This window comes from Pezoporus wallicus, unplaced genomic scaffold (genome assembly GCF_028554395.1).
Source record: "Pezoporus wallicus isolate ANWC-B61680 ecotype Strahan unplaced genomic scaffold, APGP_CSIRO_Pwel_v1 contig_2908, whole genome shotgun sequence".
Classification (NCBI taxonomy): domain Eukaryota; kingdom Metazoa; phylum Chordata; class Aves; order Psittaciformes; family Psittacidae; genus Pezoporus; species Pezoporus wallicus.
The window spans coordinates 5,198,092-5,217,328 of record NW_026642179.1 but is presented as its reverse complement, the minus strand read 5'-3'; the positions used below and the strand labels follow the sequence as shown (position 1 = coordinate 5,217,328).

Genomic DNA, 19,237 nt, shown 5'->3' with positions numbered 1-19,237 from the left:
GCTGTGGCGGTTATTTTGCCGTTGGAGGTGTTTCATGGGGGTCTTGGGGCTTTAGTCCCCTGCTCCCGATGAGTCCGGCTCTAGCCGCAGGGATATGAGCTCAATGAACCACGCCGGGGGGACCTCCCCTCGCTCCAGAAGGTAGTGTGGGGCTGCCCGACGGGCGCACCGCCCCCAAACTCCTCTGCGGGCGCTGGCCTCGCGGCTCTCCCCGTTCTGACCGGTAGCCCCGCTTAACGTAAAGCACTGTTAGCCGCTCTTGTACTTGTTCTGCTTCCTTATTCTTATGCACTTACGTTTCTGTCGCTTTCCAGTTTTATTGCGCTCTACAACTACCTAGATGGAGGTTATAGTAAGGTGCGGGTCGGTTCCTTCTCTTAATCAAGAAGTAATAGGATGAGAGGAAACGGCCTCAGGCCGCACTGGAGAGATTTAGATTGATTTTTAGGAAAAGTTTATTCACGGCAAGTGTTGTCAAGCATTGAAACAGGCTACCCAAGGAAATGGTGGAATCGCTGTACCTGGAAGCGTTTAAAAACAGGGCCTTCAGTGACATGGTGTAGTGGTGGCCTTGGCAGTCCTCGGTAACGGTTGGACTTTATGATCTTAAAGGCTTTTTCCAACCCAGTTGATGGAATCGCTAGCCTGGAAGCGTTCAAAAACGGGGCCCTCAGTGACATAGTGTAGTGGTGGCCTTGGCAGTCCTGGGTAATGGTTGGACTTGATGATCTTAAAGGTTTTTTCCAACCCAGTTCATTCTGTGATTTTACTGTTTTTTAGTTCAGTAATAAAGTATTTACTTAGTGACAATGTTACCTGTTTTATTGCTATTATTTACTTTTCAAAGTTTGTTGTTTAAGGCACTTCTGGGCAGAGCTGGTGAGGAAGTTCCTACAGGAAATAATTGTGTTATTGCATATTGAATACTTTCCTATAGTGCCAGGAGTTAAGGAGCTTTGCACATTTTTATGGATGTAGCATGCTGGGTGTTATGATGCTTTGGTGAGCTGGGACATAAAGGTCACTGATATACAGTGTCACCTACCAGATCACATTATGATCAAAGTTGTGGCATTGGCTCCAGAATCAGGTTCTGGACTGTTTTTGTTAAGCAGATATTTAGGAAAGAGGCTTCTTCACTTTAGTTCTGTGCACTTACGTATCATTGAAAAAAAAGGCGGGTTTTTTTTGTTTTTTTTTTTTAGACCTAACATAAATCATGAACAATTTCCAAAAAAATTTTGAGCTCTGTAGCTTTATTCACAAATCTGGTGCTTGTTTGAGCAGATTAAGTGTTTGAATGCAGTAAACATTGCTTAAAAGAAAAATCCAATATGTAATTACATATGCATATTGTTGATTTAGTTTATGTAATGTTTGAGATCTAGTACCTCAACATAAGATTCAAGAACTTGGAAGCTTATATTTCCCTATCAAGGGTGGACATTGTGTGGGTAAGAACATCAAGCACACCAGAGATGAAAGCATGTAGACTCCTAGACTTACACCTTACCTTATGGTGGCTGCTGCATCAGCTAGCCTGAATTATTGTCTTTATTCAGCAGTCTTTCTTTAGAAAGTGTTTTTCTCTATGGGTATTAGATATGATTCTGTCACAGATTATGTCTTCCTGTTTTTCTTACAGTGGCTGCTGTTTCTAATTGCACAGTAATGGACTTTTGGTCCCCTTTGTTTTCTCCTTTCCCTTCCTCCTTTTCAGCTTCACTCTGCCCAAATAATCTGTAAGACTTTTCTTCTATAACATTTTTCTTTCACCCTTTTCTGTTAGCTGGCCCCATCTCCACAGTGCAGTAAGCCTGCAAGCTGCTCTGTATCAAGGCTTTTGCTTCTCCTAAATGCTGTGATCTTCTGTTAATACATGGAGCACAGGCAAGCTAATCGGTTTTTGAAACGGAACCTGAGTTGAAATTGAAAATCTGGTTTTAACTACTTTAGGAAAGGGTTTTTTTGTTATATTATTGTCTGAAGCTTACATGTCATTAGAAACTGTTTCTGTCCAGGCTGGCAACCCCCCATGTCTCATCCAGGCATGCTAGTTCTCAGTCTCCAAGTCAGGAGGACTTTACTCCTCTCCCTTCAATCAATGAGCGTTTGGCATTTCTCTGTCCCTCCCGGGAGCTGCTGGAATACTACCGCAAGGTGATCGCTGACTTTGATAGGGAGCATGAGGATTTGGTTAAAAGGCTGGAGAGATACAAAGAAACGTATGATGAGCAGGTGAGGAAAAGGGGTTTTGAACAATGATGGGCTACGTGTCCTTAAACAACCTTAATATTTTTCTTCAGTTGGAAATTCAGCACAGCTGGTCTTAAGATTTACCAGTACTGTGGTAGAACTGAGCCAAGAGGAAATAAGTATATTTCAGGTTTTGATTGTGAAATTTAGCTGTTTGTTGTCCATGAAAGCAAACAGAAACAAGCCCATAGGATATTCCTCTATTCTTATGTTGCTATATTCACAGTGGGTTGTTTGTTTCTGTGTGTGTTTTGTTGTTTTTTTTTTTTTTAATTAAAGCCTGAGTTCAGGTATTCAGTTCCCATGTTGTTAAACTTTTCCCTTGTTTTTCATAGTGAAGAATGAGTGCTCTTTTGTTCAAATTTAATGGACCTTGAGATATAAATATAATTTGTTTCCCACACTAGAATTCGTAAGCTTGGCCACAGGCTGTTGAGCAGTATGCTTCACAGCAAATAAATGCAGATTTAAAAGAAACTCCAAAACCTACAAGTGTCTGCCTTTAGGAGGAAGAAGCCCTTACAGAATATCTGTAAGATATTCGGTGCTCTGATGTGCATTACAGCCTCCATCTGTCTAGGACTCTATCTAGGAGTAATCTTTGTAGTAGCAAATGGCCCTTTGGAAATAGTGATCACTTCTGCAGTGCCTCCTGAACTACTAGCCATGCTTGAAGCAGCCTGAAAGCCCTCAGGAAATACATGTTTTACAAGTTACTTTAATTCAATATCTGGGAAAAAGTGGCAGGTTCCAAACTAGTGCCTTCTCTTTTAGGGAATGGTTTTCTGAAAGGTTTTGACAAGAGTTAGAAAATCATTAATGAAATTTAGCGAGTAGCCAGATTTTTCACTACTAAGCCCTACAGATATTTTACTGTTTCTTCTTCAGTAATTTCTTTTAAGAGTAAGTGCTGTTAGAAAGGCTTTATTAGTTTTTTGTTGATGTCAGACTCCCCATACCTGTGCCACTCTGGCCACCAGTGCAGAAATTCAATGACTAGAAACTGGAGACTCTAGCTTAGGTCTTGTTTGACTGTTTGTAGTGAAAGTGATTCTCAGGGCTCTGAACTCCCTGTTGAAGCATTTGAAAACCTTTTTTCCAATACTACCCTCATCTGGTCAAATTTTGTCAGAGAATAAAATAATTCACTTGAACTGGCAGTTGTACCATACCAGTTACAGGCTCAGGGTACAAGCAGTTTAAGTTTGTAAGTGTTACCCAATGCTCTATATCATTTCAAGTACCTCATTCTCTCTACTCAGCACAAATTGCAGTGGGAAGTACGTCAGAGAGAAGAAGAGATTGCAGAGTTACAAAAGGCTTTGAGTGGTATGCAAGTCTGCCTCTTCCAGGAAAGGGAACATGTCCTTCGGCTTTACTCAGAGAATGACCGGCTGAAAATCAGGTGCGTTGTCTCAGATGATGGGCTGGGTCACTGGCAGTAGCAATTGCATGCATAATGGTTTAGTTCTTATCCAGATCTGAAGGAGTGTTCAGAGAAGCAATTATGCCACATTTCCCCAGGAGGGATCCTATGAAATTTTAACAATCTTGGAGGTGGAATGTGGTCTGTTGGGCTGCTAAATATGTTTCCACTTATTAGTCCTCCTATTCCAGTAGCAGAAGGAAGAGCAGAAGTTGAACATAGATTCAGATTTGAATTGTGAGTTGCTGGTTTGAATGTGGAGGTTCTGATTTAATCAGTGGTGGGTTGACTGTGGCTGGATGCCAGGTACCCACCAAAGCTACTCTATCTCCCCCTTCCTCAGCTGGGAAGAGGAAGGAGTGAGAAAATACAATTAAAGGCTTGTGAGTTGAGATAAGGGCAGGGAGATCACTTGTTGGTTACTGTCATGGGCAAAACAGACTTGGCTTGGAAAAATTAATTTATTACTCATCAAATCAGGGTAGAGTATTGAGAAACAAAACCAAATTTTAAAAGGCCTTCCCCCTACCCTTCCCTTCTTTCTGGTTGTTGGGACCTCCATGAGCTGCAGGGGGACAGCCTGCCTCACAGTGGTCTTCACCATGAGCTGCAGGTGAATCTCCACTCCAGGACCTGGAGCTCTTCTGCCCCTCCTTCACTGACTTTGATGTCTGCAGGGCTGTTGCCCTCACATATTCTCACTTTTCAGCTGAAGTTGCAGTTTCCTTCCCTCTGCCTCCCATTCTTAAATATGCTATCCCAAATGGACTACCACTGTTGCTGACGGGCTCAGTCTTGGCCAGTGGTGGGTCTGTTTTGGAACTAGCTGGCATTGGCTCTATCAGACATAGGGGAAGCTATTATCAGTTTCTCACAGAAATGGGCCATGTAGCCCCACCTGTTACCGAAACCTTGCCATGCAAATCCAACGCACAGACTTTGCGACTGCCTGGGAAAATGTCATTTCTTGGTCCTAAATCTGCCTAAGCTCAAATAGAAAATACAGACCAAAGCAAATAGTTCCCCTCACTCTATGAGATTATGTTGACAGCTGCTCCTTCTTAATGCCATTTAGTTGGTGAACTGGAAAATAATCTGCTGTACTGGACTAGCTGCCAGTGGCAGAGGGGTTCCTAACCTTCTTCAGAACATTTGTGGGTGATAATACCAAGTTTTCTGTTAAAGTTTTAAGAACTTAAGTCAAAATGTGTGTTGGAGTGCCCTGGCACTTTGCAAGGGTTTGACGAAAAGTCTGATACTGCCCTTAATGTAGTTTGCTTTAAAAACAATGGACACTTACAGTCTATTGAATTAAGTAACTGAGAGGATTTTAGATAGTTCATAAATCTGGAATGCAAATTCTTTCCCGTCATATGTTATTGCTGTATTAGCCTATGTAGAATTGTCCTATTTGAAAGGAGGAATGTTCCCCAATGCCAGTGGAATTACTTGTCGTCTTATTGCATCAGTGACATCAGTAATGTCTTTGGGAGTTGGTTTTGGTTTTTTTGTTTGTTTTTTTGTGTTTTTTTAAACCAATATTCTCAAGCTACAACAGTTTGGAAAACTTGTAAGCATTAATAAGTAAACTGAAGAGCAGCATGTCACAATGTCTTGATGTACTTAAGAATAACAATGTGCTGACCACTTTCTTTGAATTCCAGGGAACTGGAGGATAGAAAAAAAATTCAATATCTCTTGGCTTTAGTGGGAACAGACAAAGGAGAAGTTACATATTTTCACAAAGAGCCTCCACATAAGGCAAGTTCAGTGTTTCCGTAGAACTCTGCTTTTGATTGTAACATGAAGATGTATACCCCAGAGGCTGACCACAGACCAGATCTGTTCTGCAAGTCAAAAGTTGATAAATGAGCTCAAAGCAGGGAGGGATCTGTAGTTCTGTAACAACATAGAGTTTTATTATAGCTCCTGACAAATAGTTATACTGGTTTGTTATAGCTACTGACAGGAACAAGCACACTGGAAGTAGGTCCTCTTAGCACCAGTCCCTTTCTACCTTCAAAACATACTTCCAAATCAGCCTCCTAAATGTCAGATAGGAGTCTGAAGCCATCTGACAAATGGTTGTTGAGAAATTGGAAAGAACATCACAAAGAGAAAAAGAAAAAGGAAGTACAGGAAAAGACTAAGTGCAGTGTTTGAAGATCAGCTGTCTCAGAGGACCTATCTCTTAGGGACTCAGTAAAGAATAACAGCGTTGAGGTTGCTGCAGCAATTTCCTGGCAGAAGACTGCAGAAAAGCTGTCCCCTCTAGGCAAGGCTGTATCATCTATTTCAAAAATAGATTAAATTCAAAAATTGATTAAATGGTAGTGCAGTGGAACCTACTAAATCATGAATCACAAATGATTTGGACATACAGAGACTATGACGGAATGCAGGATTCACCTTGGAATATTTTGTGCAGAAAAATACTGAAATATATTGCATTGATTATAGTTGCTCCTCACCGCTCAAGCAGCTCAAAAATCTTGCAGAAGCGTAAAAATTCCCTGATACATGGTAGCTCTAAAATTAGGCCTGTTATATAGCATTTACCTCAAGATAAGCATTGGGGTTAGACTCTGTCCCCTCATGTTGTCCTGTTTTTAAGTGGCTTTTAGTACAATAGTTCAGTTGTTTCAGTAGTTTTATTGGTTAGCTTTTATCCCAGGCTTATTCTTTAGTAGCTTGAGTGAATGTGGTGATAAATCAAGCCTCATGTTTCTCTGTCTTGCTGTGGCAAGGAGGAGTATGAAGGCAAAAACAGCAATCTTGATCTTCACCTTCCTCTTCTCTCTTTACATAATGCTTCTTTTCCTGTTGAGGGTGCTGATTTTCATCCTAATGAAGCCATCAAAGGCAGGGTTACTTTCCAGTTGTTTTGGCTGGGGGGAAAAAGGCAGAAATGGCAAAACTCAGGCCATGATAAAGGAAATCTTCATCATGGACATTACATTTGTTCAATGTCTTACTTGTCTTGTAGAAGGAGTAAGATGTTCTTCTGGATATCTTTTTTTACTCTAAAGTTTGTTCTTGACTGTTGCAACTTTGGAGAAGTCAAATGTTCAATACATATCTAATCTTGTTTCTGTAGGTTACTGTTCTGCAAAAGCCAGCTAAATCCAGAGTATCACATGAACAAAATGACGCTTCTAGAACAGGTACCACACCAAGCAGATTAACAGCAGCTCAGCTGTTGATGCTTGTTTCTCTGTGTGTTTGTGTCCGGTATGCCAAAATAATTCTTTACTGTGAATACTTTGGTATAGCTCCATTAAGTTCCCTGAATGTATCAGTGTTGACATATGTATGTGTGCAGTACTTTTGGCTTCCCTTCAAAATCTTTTAAAATAACCTGACCTGGTTCTCATGTCTGTTATCTGCTCAGCTAAGGAATAGGCTGGTATGACTGTGGAGTGCTTGTTCTGGAACTATGCAGGTACCGATTGGGTAGACACCCTTAGCCTCAGACATTCCAAGGTGTGAATTCTGCCTGCCTTTAGTGCAGACAGTAATGTGGGTCCATATGCCTACTTCACTGATTTTCTAAAGAGCTGCCTCTTCCAAATTAACTGAAACAAGCTAAGAAGCTCAAAACTCATTCAAGGCTTGATGCTTGTGCAGCTCTCTCATCTGCCTATTCCTCATTTATTTAAGAAAATTTAAGTTTGCTTTCTGTATATGCCAAGAAAATTAGTAGGTTGCCTAAATACTGTGGTGGGATAGTTTAGGATAAATGTAAGTGATCCCTGTAAGTTCTGAAACATTTCTTCCATCTAGCCCTCCTGGAAGTCCTTGTGAGCCTTTTCCTGCTCTTGTAGGCCTGCTAGAACATATATTTCATGCTTGGAAAGGTACTGCAGATAGATCGGAAAACCTCTTTCTACTTCTGTTAAATTTTTACAATAGGCGCCAAGAGGAACACTTCAATACCAGCAGCAAAAGGCGAGAAACCAGAAAGTCCTGAGAGGTATCAGAGAGATACTCAAACACTTCTACTTCAGGTAACAACATTTGCTAACCAATGGATGTAATTCATGGCTGTCCAGGAAACTGATAGACAAATTATGCTGTCTGCTTGGATATGATGTAGACATACCCATTTTATCAGGCTGCACATCTTACTATGGATTCCCACTTTCTGTGAGTTTACTTAGCTGTTTCTTTGTGATGAATGTAGGCTTAGATTTGAGAACTTGGGTTTGATTCTGGAAGCTTCACATAAGCAGATGTTCCAGTAATGTGAACTGGAATGTTTTGCCCTTAAATATATAAGGTATCATTGATGTTATCTCCCATAGCTTGATTGTGACTCTGAATTTACATTACACCACAGATGATCTGCAGGGTTGGGTAATTTGTGGAAGTTTGACAAAAGCCATGTGTCTGAGACAGAATTAGGCTGCCCCAATAAGATGCACTAGTGCAATGAAATGTTCTCTTTGCTAGACTTCAGTGAAAGATAAGGTGTAGATAGCATGACAGAATGGAAGACAAATATACAGAATCATGAACTGGGGAAGATACCAGAAGCTGTCTGTAAAGCCTGAGGAAGAATGGCTACAAAAGCAAATTAAAGAGCAAACTTGTACAGCAGATAGATGCCTTTTGAAATTATCATTATTTTTTGTTCAAGGGCAGTGGTGACTGACCCAGTGGCCAGTTAGCTGTCTAACATTTGTGTTGGAGCAAAAGCATCACACAAAATTGTTATAAAAATAAGTGATCTAAATACACTCCAGGCTTTTTCAGATAGGTTCTTACACATAAGCCAGATGCATGTTTTTTAATTACTTGTTCCCATTTGTCTCCCTGCCTCTGTGCCCTAGATCAAGATCCTTGGTGTCCCTCTCCTTTGCTCATTGCCTTATTTACATCTAGTATAATTTCTTCTGGTAAAGTGGTTGGTTTTGTTCAGATGTGGACTGCTGCCTTCCTAGAACTTGGGTATTTTCATATCACTATTTAACCGGAAGATGATAGCATAAGGACAGAAGTGTCTCTGCATATTCCACAGGATTTGTCATGTTTGTGTGCAATCTAAATCTTTCCATTTTTTTTTGATCTGTTGTTGCTGTTTATAATATGTATGTCTAGCCTATAGTGTGATTTTTATTTTTTTTCTTAAGTGTTATAGTTGTTTGAACTGCTTAACATCAAAACAAAAACATAATTGTGAGAAATTAACATTCTCAGAGGCATTATTGGGTAGGGTCTTTGATCTGACTCCTCCAAGATTTGAGAGACTTGCATGGACAGGAGCAGTGATGCTGTGAGGTCTTATTTAGTAATGTCTTTGCTTATTCAGGTGGAGGCCCTGCAAGCTCAGATAGAAGAACAGACACGATTATCCAAGGAACAGGTTGAGGCACTGTTAGAGGACAGGCGGATTCACATGGAGGAAGCGCAGGTCCAGCATCAGAGGGACCAGGACAAGATCAAAACTATAACAGATAGGTGAGTGTGAGAAAATGATCATGATACAGTTATGAGATGAGAACAATATTTGGGCTTTCAGTATGTTGCTTTCTGCAGCAGGCAGAAAAGCAAATTATGCAGCCATCTATTTGGTAGTGTGTGTGTGGAAGAAGGTGAATGGAGTAATATACATATTAAAAATTTTATCACATTGGAAGATTATCACTTCTTTCATTAGAGCTAAACTCATTAGGAAAGTACCTTTTTCTTCCATGCTTCTTCCAATTTGCAATGATGACTTGGGAAATTAAGGTAGGAACTAAGTTAATTAACTCCACTGGGATCTCTTTTTACAGACTCCATAAAACTCAAAATCTCTTATACGAGAGTACTCGTGACTTTCTCCAGCTCAAATTTGATGCCCGAGCCAATGAGAAAGCATGGATGGCAGAGAAGGACAGTCTTTTGAGGAAACTTGACAAAAATAGGGGTATCAGCAAGGATCCAGGAAGAGAGAAGCAGAGAGATACCAAGAAGACACTTCAAGCAGATGATAGAGCTTCGAAACTCCACAGCCGAGAACTAAAAGTAATTTGTTTTTTAGTCTAGGTAGAGATTCTTTAACAGTTTTTTTTTTTTACTAGAAAATTGCAAGCGTCTGGGTTTTTCCAAGGAAAGCACTCGCTTGCAACTGTGTCAAAGCTATACTGGCTTGCCATGAGTTATGTTGTTGGCAGTAAAGTGAAAAAAACCTTTCCTGCCTCAAAATCCACACTGTTTGCAAATTTCAGATCTAATATATAGTTAGGATTTATGGTAGCACTTCACTGTCAGTTTCTTTTATGCCCAGGACAAATCCCTACTTCCCCAAGCCTCATGACACGTGGGCTGACAGTTCTTAACCTGCTTGTGGCGCAAGCCTTTCTTTTAGCTTAAATGCTCTCGGCTCACAGACTTAGAATGCAGTGTCTGTATCTGTCTTGCTGGAGTTGGGGGAGAGTAAGTCCTTTCAATTGATGTCCTCCAGCCCTTCCAGAGTACTCAGGACTTCTCTTCCACTTCTAGTATACATCCAGTGAGAAGCTGGGAGACCTGCCCCTGAATGTAGATGCTTCTGAAATGCAGTACTGGGCAAGCAGCTGTGGAAAGAATTACAGCATTGGTTAAATATTAGTTTTAAGGGGGAAAGTAGAGTATTCTTTAACTGATGATGCATGGTCATGCCCAGCCGATAACCTATTGAAAAGAGTTTGGTAATGGAAGTGGTGGTAGAATATTGCCCTTACCTAGTTATTTCATTAGGTGTAGCTCCAGTTGTTAATTTTTGCCTGTCGTATTGTCAGTCTATCACACTTGCTTTTCCAGAGCTGGGGAATTTTGTTAGCACTGGCTCTTGAGTTGATTCTTTCTGTTTCTCCTATGTCCTAGTCACTGCAAGAGCAGCTAATGCAGGAGCAGCGCCTATCAAGCATGTATAGAGAGCAGTGCATCACCCTGGAAGATGAGCTAGCGAGGATTCGTGAGGAAGGAGATGCTGGCAGAGAACTCTTTAAGGTAATTAGTCTGTAATCATCTGTTAGCTATGTAATGATCTTGCAGCCTTTATTTTGTATACCCTATTGAGCTTTCATCTCCATAGGAACGTTCAGAAAAGATGGTTAAGCGCCTGAAGCTGATGACTCAGCGATATGAGGCCTTGGAAAAACGTCGTAATATGGAAGCGGAAGGCTTCATGAATGACATTAAACAGCTTCGGCAGAAGCTGAAAGATGTAGAGAAGCAGCTTTTTAAGGTAATAGTTAAGCATATAGCATAAGCATATAGCATAAGCAATAGCTGTGTATTTTTTGTTGCAAGTCTGAAGTTCTTATCTGATACCTGTAGTTCACTTGGCTGTCTCAAAATTATCAGACAGTAAAGTAGTTCCAGAAGTATATAGTATCATAGAATAGTTAGGGTTGGAAAGGACCTTAAGATCATCTAGGTCCAACCCCCCTGCCATGGGCAGGGACACCTCACACTAAACCATGCCACCCAAGGGTCTGTCCAACCTGGACTTGAACACTGCCAGGGATGGAGCATTCACAGCTTTCATGGGCAGCCCATTCCAGTGCCTCACCACCCTCACAGTAAAGAACTTCCTCCTTATATCCAATCTAAACTTCTCCTGTTCAAGTTTTAACCTCTTACCCTTTGTCCTACTACTACAGTCCCTAATGAAGAGTCCCTCCCCAGCATCCTTATAGGCCCTCTTCAGACACTGGAAGGCTGCTATGAGGTCTCCACGCAGCCTTCTCCAGGCTGAGCAGCCCCAACTTTCTCAGCCTGTCTTCATGCGGGAGGTGCTCCAGTCCCCTGATCATCCTCGTGGCCCTCCTCTGGACTTGTTCCAACAGTTCCATGTCCTTTTTATGTTGAGGACACCAGAACTGTACACAGTACTCCAAGTGGGGTCTCATGAGAGCAGAGTAGAGGGGCAGGATCACCTCCTTTGACCTGCTGGTCACGCTCCTTTTGATGCAGCCCAGGATACGGTTGGCTTTCTGGGCTATGAGCGCACACTGAAGCCGGCTCATGTTCATTTTCTCGTCGACCAACACCCCCAAGTCCTTCTCCGCAGGGCTGCTCTGAATCTCTTCTTTGCCCAACCTGTAGCTGTGCCTGGGATTGCTCCAACCCAGGTGTAGGACCTTGCACTTGTCATGGTTAAACTTCATAAAGTTGGCATGAGCCCACCTCACAAGTGTGTCAAGGTCCCTCTGGATGGCATTCCTTCCCTCCAGCATTATCAACCGACCCACACAGCTTGGTGTCATTGGCAAACTTGCTGAGGGCGCACTCAATCCCACTGTCCACGTCACCAACAAAGATGGTGAACAAGAGTGGTTCCAGCACTGATCCCTGAGGGACACCACTCATTACTGGTCTCCAGCTGGACACTGAGCCATTGACCACAACTCTGCATGTGGCCATCCAGCCAGTTCTTTATCCACCAAGTGGTCCATCCATCAAATTGATGTCTCTCCAATTTAGAGACAAGGATGTCATGTGGGACAGTGTCAAATGCATTGCACAAGTCCAGGTAGATGACATCAGCTGCTCTACCCCTGTCCATCAGTTCCATAGCCCCATCATAGAAGGCCACCAGGTTGGTCAGGCAGGATTTCCCCTTAGTGAAGCCATGCACCTTGTTGATTTTCATGTGCTTTAGCATGCCTTCCAGGAGAATCTGCTCCAAGATTTGGCAGGCACAGAGGTGAGTCTGACTGGTCTGTAATTCCCCGGGTCATCCATTTTCCCCTTCTTGAAAATGGGGGTTATATTTCCCTTTTTCCAGTCATTGGGAACTTCACCTGACTGCCATGATTTTTCAAATATAATAGCCAGTGGCCTAGCAACTTTAGTTGCCAGCTCCTTCAGGACCCATGGGTGGATTTCATCAGGTCCCATGGACTTGTGTCTGTTCAGGTTCTTAAGATGGTCTTGAACCAGATCCTCTCCTACAGTGGGCGCAAGGTCTTCATTCTCACAGTTGCTGTGTCTGCCTTCCAGGGCTTGGGTGGTGTGGTCAGAGCTTTTGCCAGTGAAGACTGAGGCAAAGAAGCCATTCAGAACCTCAGCCTTCTCCAAATCCTGTGTAGCCAGTTCTCCTGATAGCTTCCAGAGAGGGCCCACGTTGTCCTTAGTTTGTCTTTTATTTGCAGTCCTGCTCAGTACGAGAGGAACCGCAGGTTCAGACCCCTGGTGCATGCCCTTGGCTGAGGAGCCACTGGCACAAGGCTACCATGTGTGGGCTTACGATTGAACACCTCTAAGTTAGAATCCCACCTAGACGCTTGATGTTGTGTCATCAGTCACTCGAGATTGACCCAGGAAATGACAGTCTTGTTCAGAATGTGTGGGTTAAAGCTCTTCCTGAATCTTCATTAGTGAAGACAGGCCTTCCTCATAGGAGAAGGAAAACTCCTGTCTTCAAACCCAGGCAGATGAGCTCATCTAGCATTATAAGGGCTTCCATCAAAGAGAAGGACACTCTTACAGAACCTATGACCTGTGGACTTCACTGTCACCGTCCTAGCTAGCTAGGCCGTGGCAGTTAAATCTCAGGTGTAAAGGGTAGGGCCAGTTCTGCGCACGCTGCGCCTCACCTAAAAAGTCCACTGCACAGGCTGGAAGGGCTTACTCTAGCCTGTCTGTATGGACAGGCGAGGGTTGAAACAGTGGGTGACAAGGTGCATGGGTAGCCGCAGATCGAACCTTGCATGCAGGCTGACCAGCACATGGGTAGCTTGAGACTGCGCAGGAGATGAGAGTCCTGGTCGGACACTTCCTGATTGCCTAAGCACCCTTTTTTCCACCCAGATTTGCATATCCCACATGCCCTTGGTCATCGTGCTTGTAGTAAGCATGGTTAAAGCCCTTCCCAAATTTTCAGTCACCAAGCCATCAATCAAACCTATAGAATTCCTTCTTGTTATCTTTCACATCCCTAGCCAAGTTTAATTTTAACTGGGCCTTAGCTTTCCTAACGTGTTCCCTAGCTTCCCAAACAATACCCCTGTATTCTTCCCAAGCCGCCTGTCCTTGCTTCCACCTTTTATAAGCCTTTTTTCCCCTCTTAAGTTTCCTCAGCAGCTCCCTATCCATCCATGGAGGTCTCCTGGCCCTCCTGCTTGTACCAGGTGATCCTTGAATATCGACCAACAGTCTTGGGCCCCCCTGCCCTCTAGGGCTATATCCCATGGAACCTTACTAATGACGTTCCTGAAGAGGCCAAAGTCTGCTCTTTTGAAGTCCAGGGCAGTGAGCTTGCTGCACGCTCTTCTCACTGTCCTGAGGATCTCTAATTCGACCATCTCATGGTCACTACAACCAAGGCTGCCCTGGAGCATCACGTTTCCAGCCAGCCGCTCCCTGTTGGTGAGCACGAGGTCAAGCATGGCACTTCTTGTCGGCTTCTCTATTACTTACAGAAGGAAGCCGTCTTTCACACAATTGAGTAACCTCCTGGATTGCTTAGAAGCCTTCTGGATTGCTTAATATCCTGCAAAGAAAATAGATAGGTTTTCTTTCTGAGGGCCATAGTATTTGGGTTTATTCCAGTACCAGCTAGATCATTGATCAAAGCGTTGTGGACGGTCTGTTCCCTTGATATCTCGTTTGTAACTCTGCAAAAATTGCTGTGGAAACAATGGCTAGAAGTTGAAGCTATGTACTCTCTAGTAGCTTCTAATGTGTAGATGAACATAAGAACAGCTTAGAAGGTAAGCCACAGCATTGATGTTGCTTGAAGTTTAGGATGAGATATTTATTTAAGACATGCTTGAGAGGATGATCTAGGCGTAGCAGACTCAGGAGTCTGGCAGTGCCACGGATTCACTTGTTTTCTATACTTTTGGTGCACAGTTCAGTTTACTTAGATTAATGCATTTGTCTTCTCTAAAGAAGAGACTTCTCTAAAGGCTTCCATTTCTTTCTTAATTGTTTTGTTGAGCTGTGGGCTTTTAAACTTCATTCTGTAAGGATTAAAAAGCATATGTGAATGGGGAAAAATTGCTTATGATAACTTTACTGCAGATCTGTATATTTTGTAGCTGTGAATGTGCTTGTATTAATTTCTTTATACTTTTAACCACAAGAGGGCAGAGGAACAAAATACTTGCTGGATGTCTCCAGAGTGATCTTTAAATCCTTCTCATCGCTTGCGGTCAAAATGACTACAAGGGACTAAATTACCTGGCTTGCGTATTAAACTCTTTGACCAAGAACTACATGATGACAACGAGACACCCTAAAGGGCCGAGGGGAAAGCGGGCTTTGAGAGCAGCTTCCAAGGCTGTGCTGTTCTGCATTGAAAATTACTGGGGTGGCATACTATCCAGTTCCGGGGTGACAGGAAATAGCAGTCCTGGCTAGCTTGCCATCAGGAATTCTGATTATCTAGCAGCTTTTCTTCAATTCTGTATGGGCTGTATGGCATGGCATTGAGACTAGGTGTTCTACTGAAACTGCTCCTGAATCATGCATAGAAGGCAGCAATTTGGCCACAGCATTTAAACCACCTCTAGTAGTCTAGGAGTCAATGGGTTATGGGTAAACTTCTGAGGAGATTTCTTCCTTATTAGTAATATAACAACATGATGCACCTTTATATTGGTGATGTGCGTTAGCATAGTGATAGTAGCTTAAGCACCCTCTCTACTAGCTACAGAGGGTCTCCTTTAGAGTTTTCTCCCTCATATCACCATCATAATACTCTTAAATTATCTTCTCTGCAGCTTTTTTTTTTCTTAATCTGTTTTTCTTTTACTTTTACTTTAGGTGACTCTGAATATGGGACCAGACCAGGATCTTGCAATTCTACACGAGGTCTGCCAAGGAAACAGACTAACTCGTAAAATTCAAGGAGAACTGAAAAACTTAAAAGCAAAAATCTTTGTCTTGGAGAATAAATTACGAGTCTGCTGAAGCAGAGGTATAGCTGGCATCCTTGTTTTAGCAGTGGGACACTGGTAGGCTAGAATAGTCACATGTGAGAACAGCTCCTGCCTGTCTGTTTCCTGGCATCCAGTGACAGAAGGCTTGAGGATATCTGAAGTTATTGTCATAGCATTGCACATAAGCCATTCTGAATCTGCCAGATTATTTTTCAGCTGAGAGATGGCACCTGATAAGACAGACGTAGAAAGTACATGATGACTGATATATATTGGGAATATGACTTCATCTTACCTTTGTATCTGGTAGTGGTCAGTGTATACTGGCCTTCAACTTTCTTTGGGTCATATTATGAACCGCGTATATGGTTATAATAAGATAATCATGGAAGGATCTAGTTCAAGATCTGAATTGCTTGACTGACCTTGTCTATGTGAGAAGCAGCTTTTAAAATGGTTTAAATGATTAATGGTTTGGTGCTGAGGCACTTCAGAATGTAACTGGAAATTTTCTTTGGACAGACCACATATCTAAAGTATATATTGAATTTACATCTGACTTTCCCCTCGAGTGTATAACTGTTTTAAAATGGCTTCCCTATTGCTTGGTTCTAAGTTGATTGGAACAAACCTGACTGATTTTAATATGGTGGGAAAAGATAATCTGTTACAGAACCAGCAACATCTATGCTTACTTTGAATGTTGGGGGTGAGGGAAATACTAAAGTGTCATCTTCTCATCCCCTTTCTCCCAGTTTATTTTAACACACAGAGGAAGCCCACAATACAGGGCATACAGTATCTTACTTAACCCCATGGTATTATCTATCTTTTTAGCTTTAAACGATATCATGGTTACATACTGACAAATCGTGGTCAACTTTTGCCATAGCAGCTGTTGCTGCTGAACTGTAACTGAAATTGGGATGGGAGAGCAGGTGCTAGTTGCTACGTGATAATTGTAACTAGCTGTATGATAATTGCCTTCATACCAGACATCAGGACATCACAATGCTAGAAAACAGATGAAGTAATGAAAAGGGTTACAACATGACTTCAGCTTAGTTTATAATTGTGGGTATTGATGGCTTTTACTGTAGTATCAGCAAATCTTGTCCACCTCATAGACTGAGAGCACATCTGTGTTGGGAAAGGTATTTCAGTGCCTCTTTGTACTGTCAAATGTGACAGAAGCAGAATAATAATTAAAGTATACACCTACAGGCTACCCGCACTTCCTTTCTTGTAGGGAAGAACTTAGTGTGTAACAGCGGACGGTTTCTTTTGAATGTGGTAGTGACCACAGAGAAACTCCTTCAGCATCTGGGAGAGGCACATGTGCAAAAGATGTTCTTGTGCTGTCAGGATTTGGAGAAAGAGCTGGTTTTATAGCACCAGCTAAAACGTTGCAGGAAGGGAAATTTCCTTATGAAGTCATGGCCCACTTTAATTGTGTATCCTTTTTGTGACAAGCTTGCTGTCCTGTATGGTCCTGTGCTGTGGCATGTATTTTTGTATGTGTTCTTGAGGTCAAATTCATCACAGACAGACTGATGTGGCTGACAGTCTGTACCTAGATGCTCAGATACTACTACAGGTTATGAGAGGCTGTTTTAAAGTGTGTTGCACTGATTGGTTTAGCTGAAAATGCTGAACTGTTCAGAAACTGATTCATGCACAACTTGGGTGCCAATGCTATGTGGACAGTCAAGGTTTATTAAATAATGCTACCCATCACTTAGTCTCACTATTTGTTGACTAGTAGTTTCTCAGGTAAGTCTAGCTAATTGAAGTGAGTTTGTGTGTGAAATAACTTGCTATTGGTTTGAAGATAAGATATCAAAGTTATCACAGGTCCTGGAAGGCTACTTCTGAAAATTGCTACGTAATGAAGTATGAGTCACTTATTCAGCAGGATCAGCTGGTGGGAAGCTGGCAAGAAGGTCTCTTGATCCTATAGAAATAAATGGGTTTGCGTTTATTTTCAACTTTTCCTAGCTAAAGAATTGCCTGTGAAATTACATCTTCCTCATTTGAAAGCCATGAAACATGTCTAGATAAAGGCTGCAGCTGAGATTCAGGTTTGTAAGACTGGGAGGAAGTACTGGGGGAAGAAGGATGTAAATGTTGAATTTCCTGTGTCCCTTACTAATATTCCTTATTAATTGAAAAACTGAACAGGTAAAACAATGTTTCTAATATCTGCTGGTTTGTCAAAATGAAAGTGCAGTGTGAACTTCATCCTTAATTTGTCACTTCCTATTTAGGGGGGTGGTGGTAGGGGAAATTATGGTATTAGTGATCTGCAAATCCATTTCATTTGGAAACTTGACTGTTTGCCTAAGGGCAGGAAGAGCAAAGTATTGTACATGCTTTTTCTGTGTAACATCATGTGATCATGTGAAATACTGCTTTATGTTGCCAAAACAAATGTGGACCTTCAAGCCAAGAACTGCTTTAAAAAGCCAAGTGCTTTCCACCACTGACAACTAATCTTTAAGATGTCAGTAAGAAATTATTGGCATTTCTGAAAGGGTTTAATGGGAAAGGTTCCAAGACCTACAAGACAATTTTCTTCCACGATTTTTGGGTAGAAAACAAAAAATGGGATATATTCCAAAGACTGATCAGCTTTTTTTTTTTTTTTGTGAATTTAAGTTAGTAATGTGTGACTTGCATCATTTCAAGACAACTAAATGTCAGGTTATGTATTTTGAAAGATCTCCAAAATGGCTGATTCTAGGAATATTGAGACTCTCCTACAGGGGATTAGTTATTTAGTGTGATCCAAGATACTTTATTGTTGTGTAGCCTTATTTAGGTAAGGAAGGAGTGCATATATTTCAGAAAGGATGTTGAAATACTGGGTAAGGCACAGAACTACTGAAGATTCAGCAGAAGAGAAGCAGTTGTGCAAGAGCTTGTATTGCATTAAGAAGACTGATTAATATACATATACCTTGCAGATGAAAAGTTACCAAAGGCCTCTCCCAGCAGAGGAAGGCTGAGCAAGAACTGGTAGCTTGAACCTGAAGTTAGTAAAAATAGGAGCATGCATTTTTAACAGGAAGGTTGTGCTTTTCCCCTCATTATAAGAAACTGTGGAGGTAACAAATTCTCCCATCTCTATCTGCAAAGCAAAAAATTATTGTACCTCTGGGGAAGGTAGCTTGTTTTAATAAGTTACAGGATTTGACACCTTAGAACTTAATGAAATATTATGATATGAACTAACAGGAAATCATTTAATAGCTCCTTCTGGCTTTAAACCTTTGATTAATTTATATGCGATATTGGTATGAGTTTTTCAGCATACCTGCAATTGCGTTCATTATAGGAATGAATGCTGCATCAGCTCACCTACACAGCAAGGGTACACAAGGTAAAAAGAAAATAAATAAAACCTTAAATCTCTCATGATCTTCTTATACCACACCTTGCAGTAATTCCTAAATTAATTGACACTGTGTGCTTTGAAAAGCAGGTTAACAGTAGCCATAGTTCTGATAGCTGTTGGACTAAAGCCAAATAGTAGCACTGTATGTACTTGTATGCCATGGCTGTACTTAAATTGCTTATGTGAGTAATAGTATTGATGCATAAACACAGATGTTTTACCAGTATGGATGGACTCTGGGCAGCTTGATATTCTGGAATTGGAATGGCTCTGGGTGTATGCCAGGAAGTAATTCTTTGA

At 41.7% G+C, this 19,237-nt stretch overlaps 1 protein-coding gene across 3 annotated transcripts; it reads left to right on the top strand.

The window, feature by feature from the left end:
• The first annotated feature begins 65 nt into the window (after window positions 1-65).
• On the top strand, window positions 66-18,954 carry CCDC77 (coiled-coil domain containing 77). Of its 3 annotated transcripts, XM_057428106.1 has the most exons (12): window positions 80-141; window positions 2,022-2,238; window positions 3,519-3,661; window positions 5,347-5,443; window positions 6,780-6,846; window positions 7,595-7,689; window positions 8,994-9,142; window positions 9,460-9,691; window positions 10,532-10,657; window positions 10,743-10,895; window positions 15,425-15,578; window positions 18,362-18,954. In XM_057428106.1, the coding sequence occupies exons 1-11, from the start codon at window positions 95-97 to the stop codon at window positions 15,569-15,571; spliced, it is 1,473 nt and encodes a 490-aa protein (XP_057284089.1). In that variant the 5' UTR covers window positions 80-94; the 3' UTR covers window positions 15,572-15,578; window positions 18,362-18,954. The 3 variants fall into 3 exon arrangements, with proteins under 3 accessions (XP_057284091.1, XP_057284089.1, XP_057284088.1); XM_057428108.1 differs by lacking the exon at window positions 18,362-18,954 and having other exon boundaries at window positions 66-141; window positions 2,049-2,238; window positions 15,425-15,894; XM_057428105.1 differs by lacking the exon at window positions 18,362-18,954 and having other exon boundaries at window positions 15,425-15,894.
• Window positions 18,955-19,237: the final 283 nt, after the last annotated feature.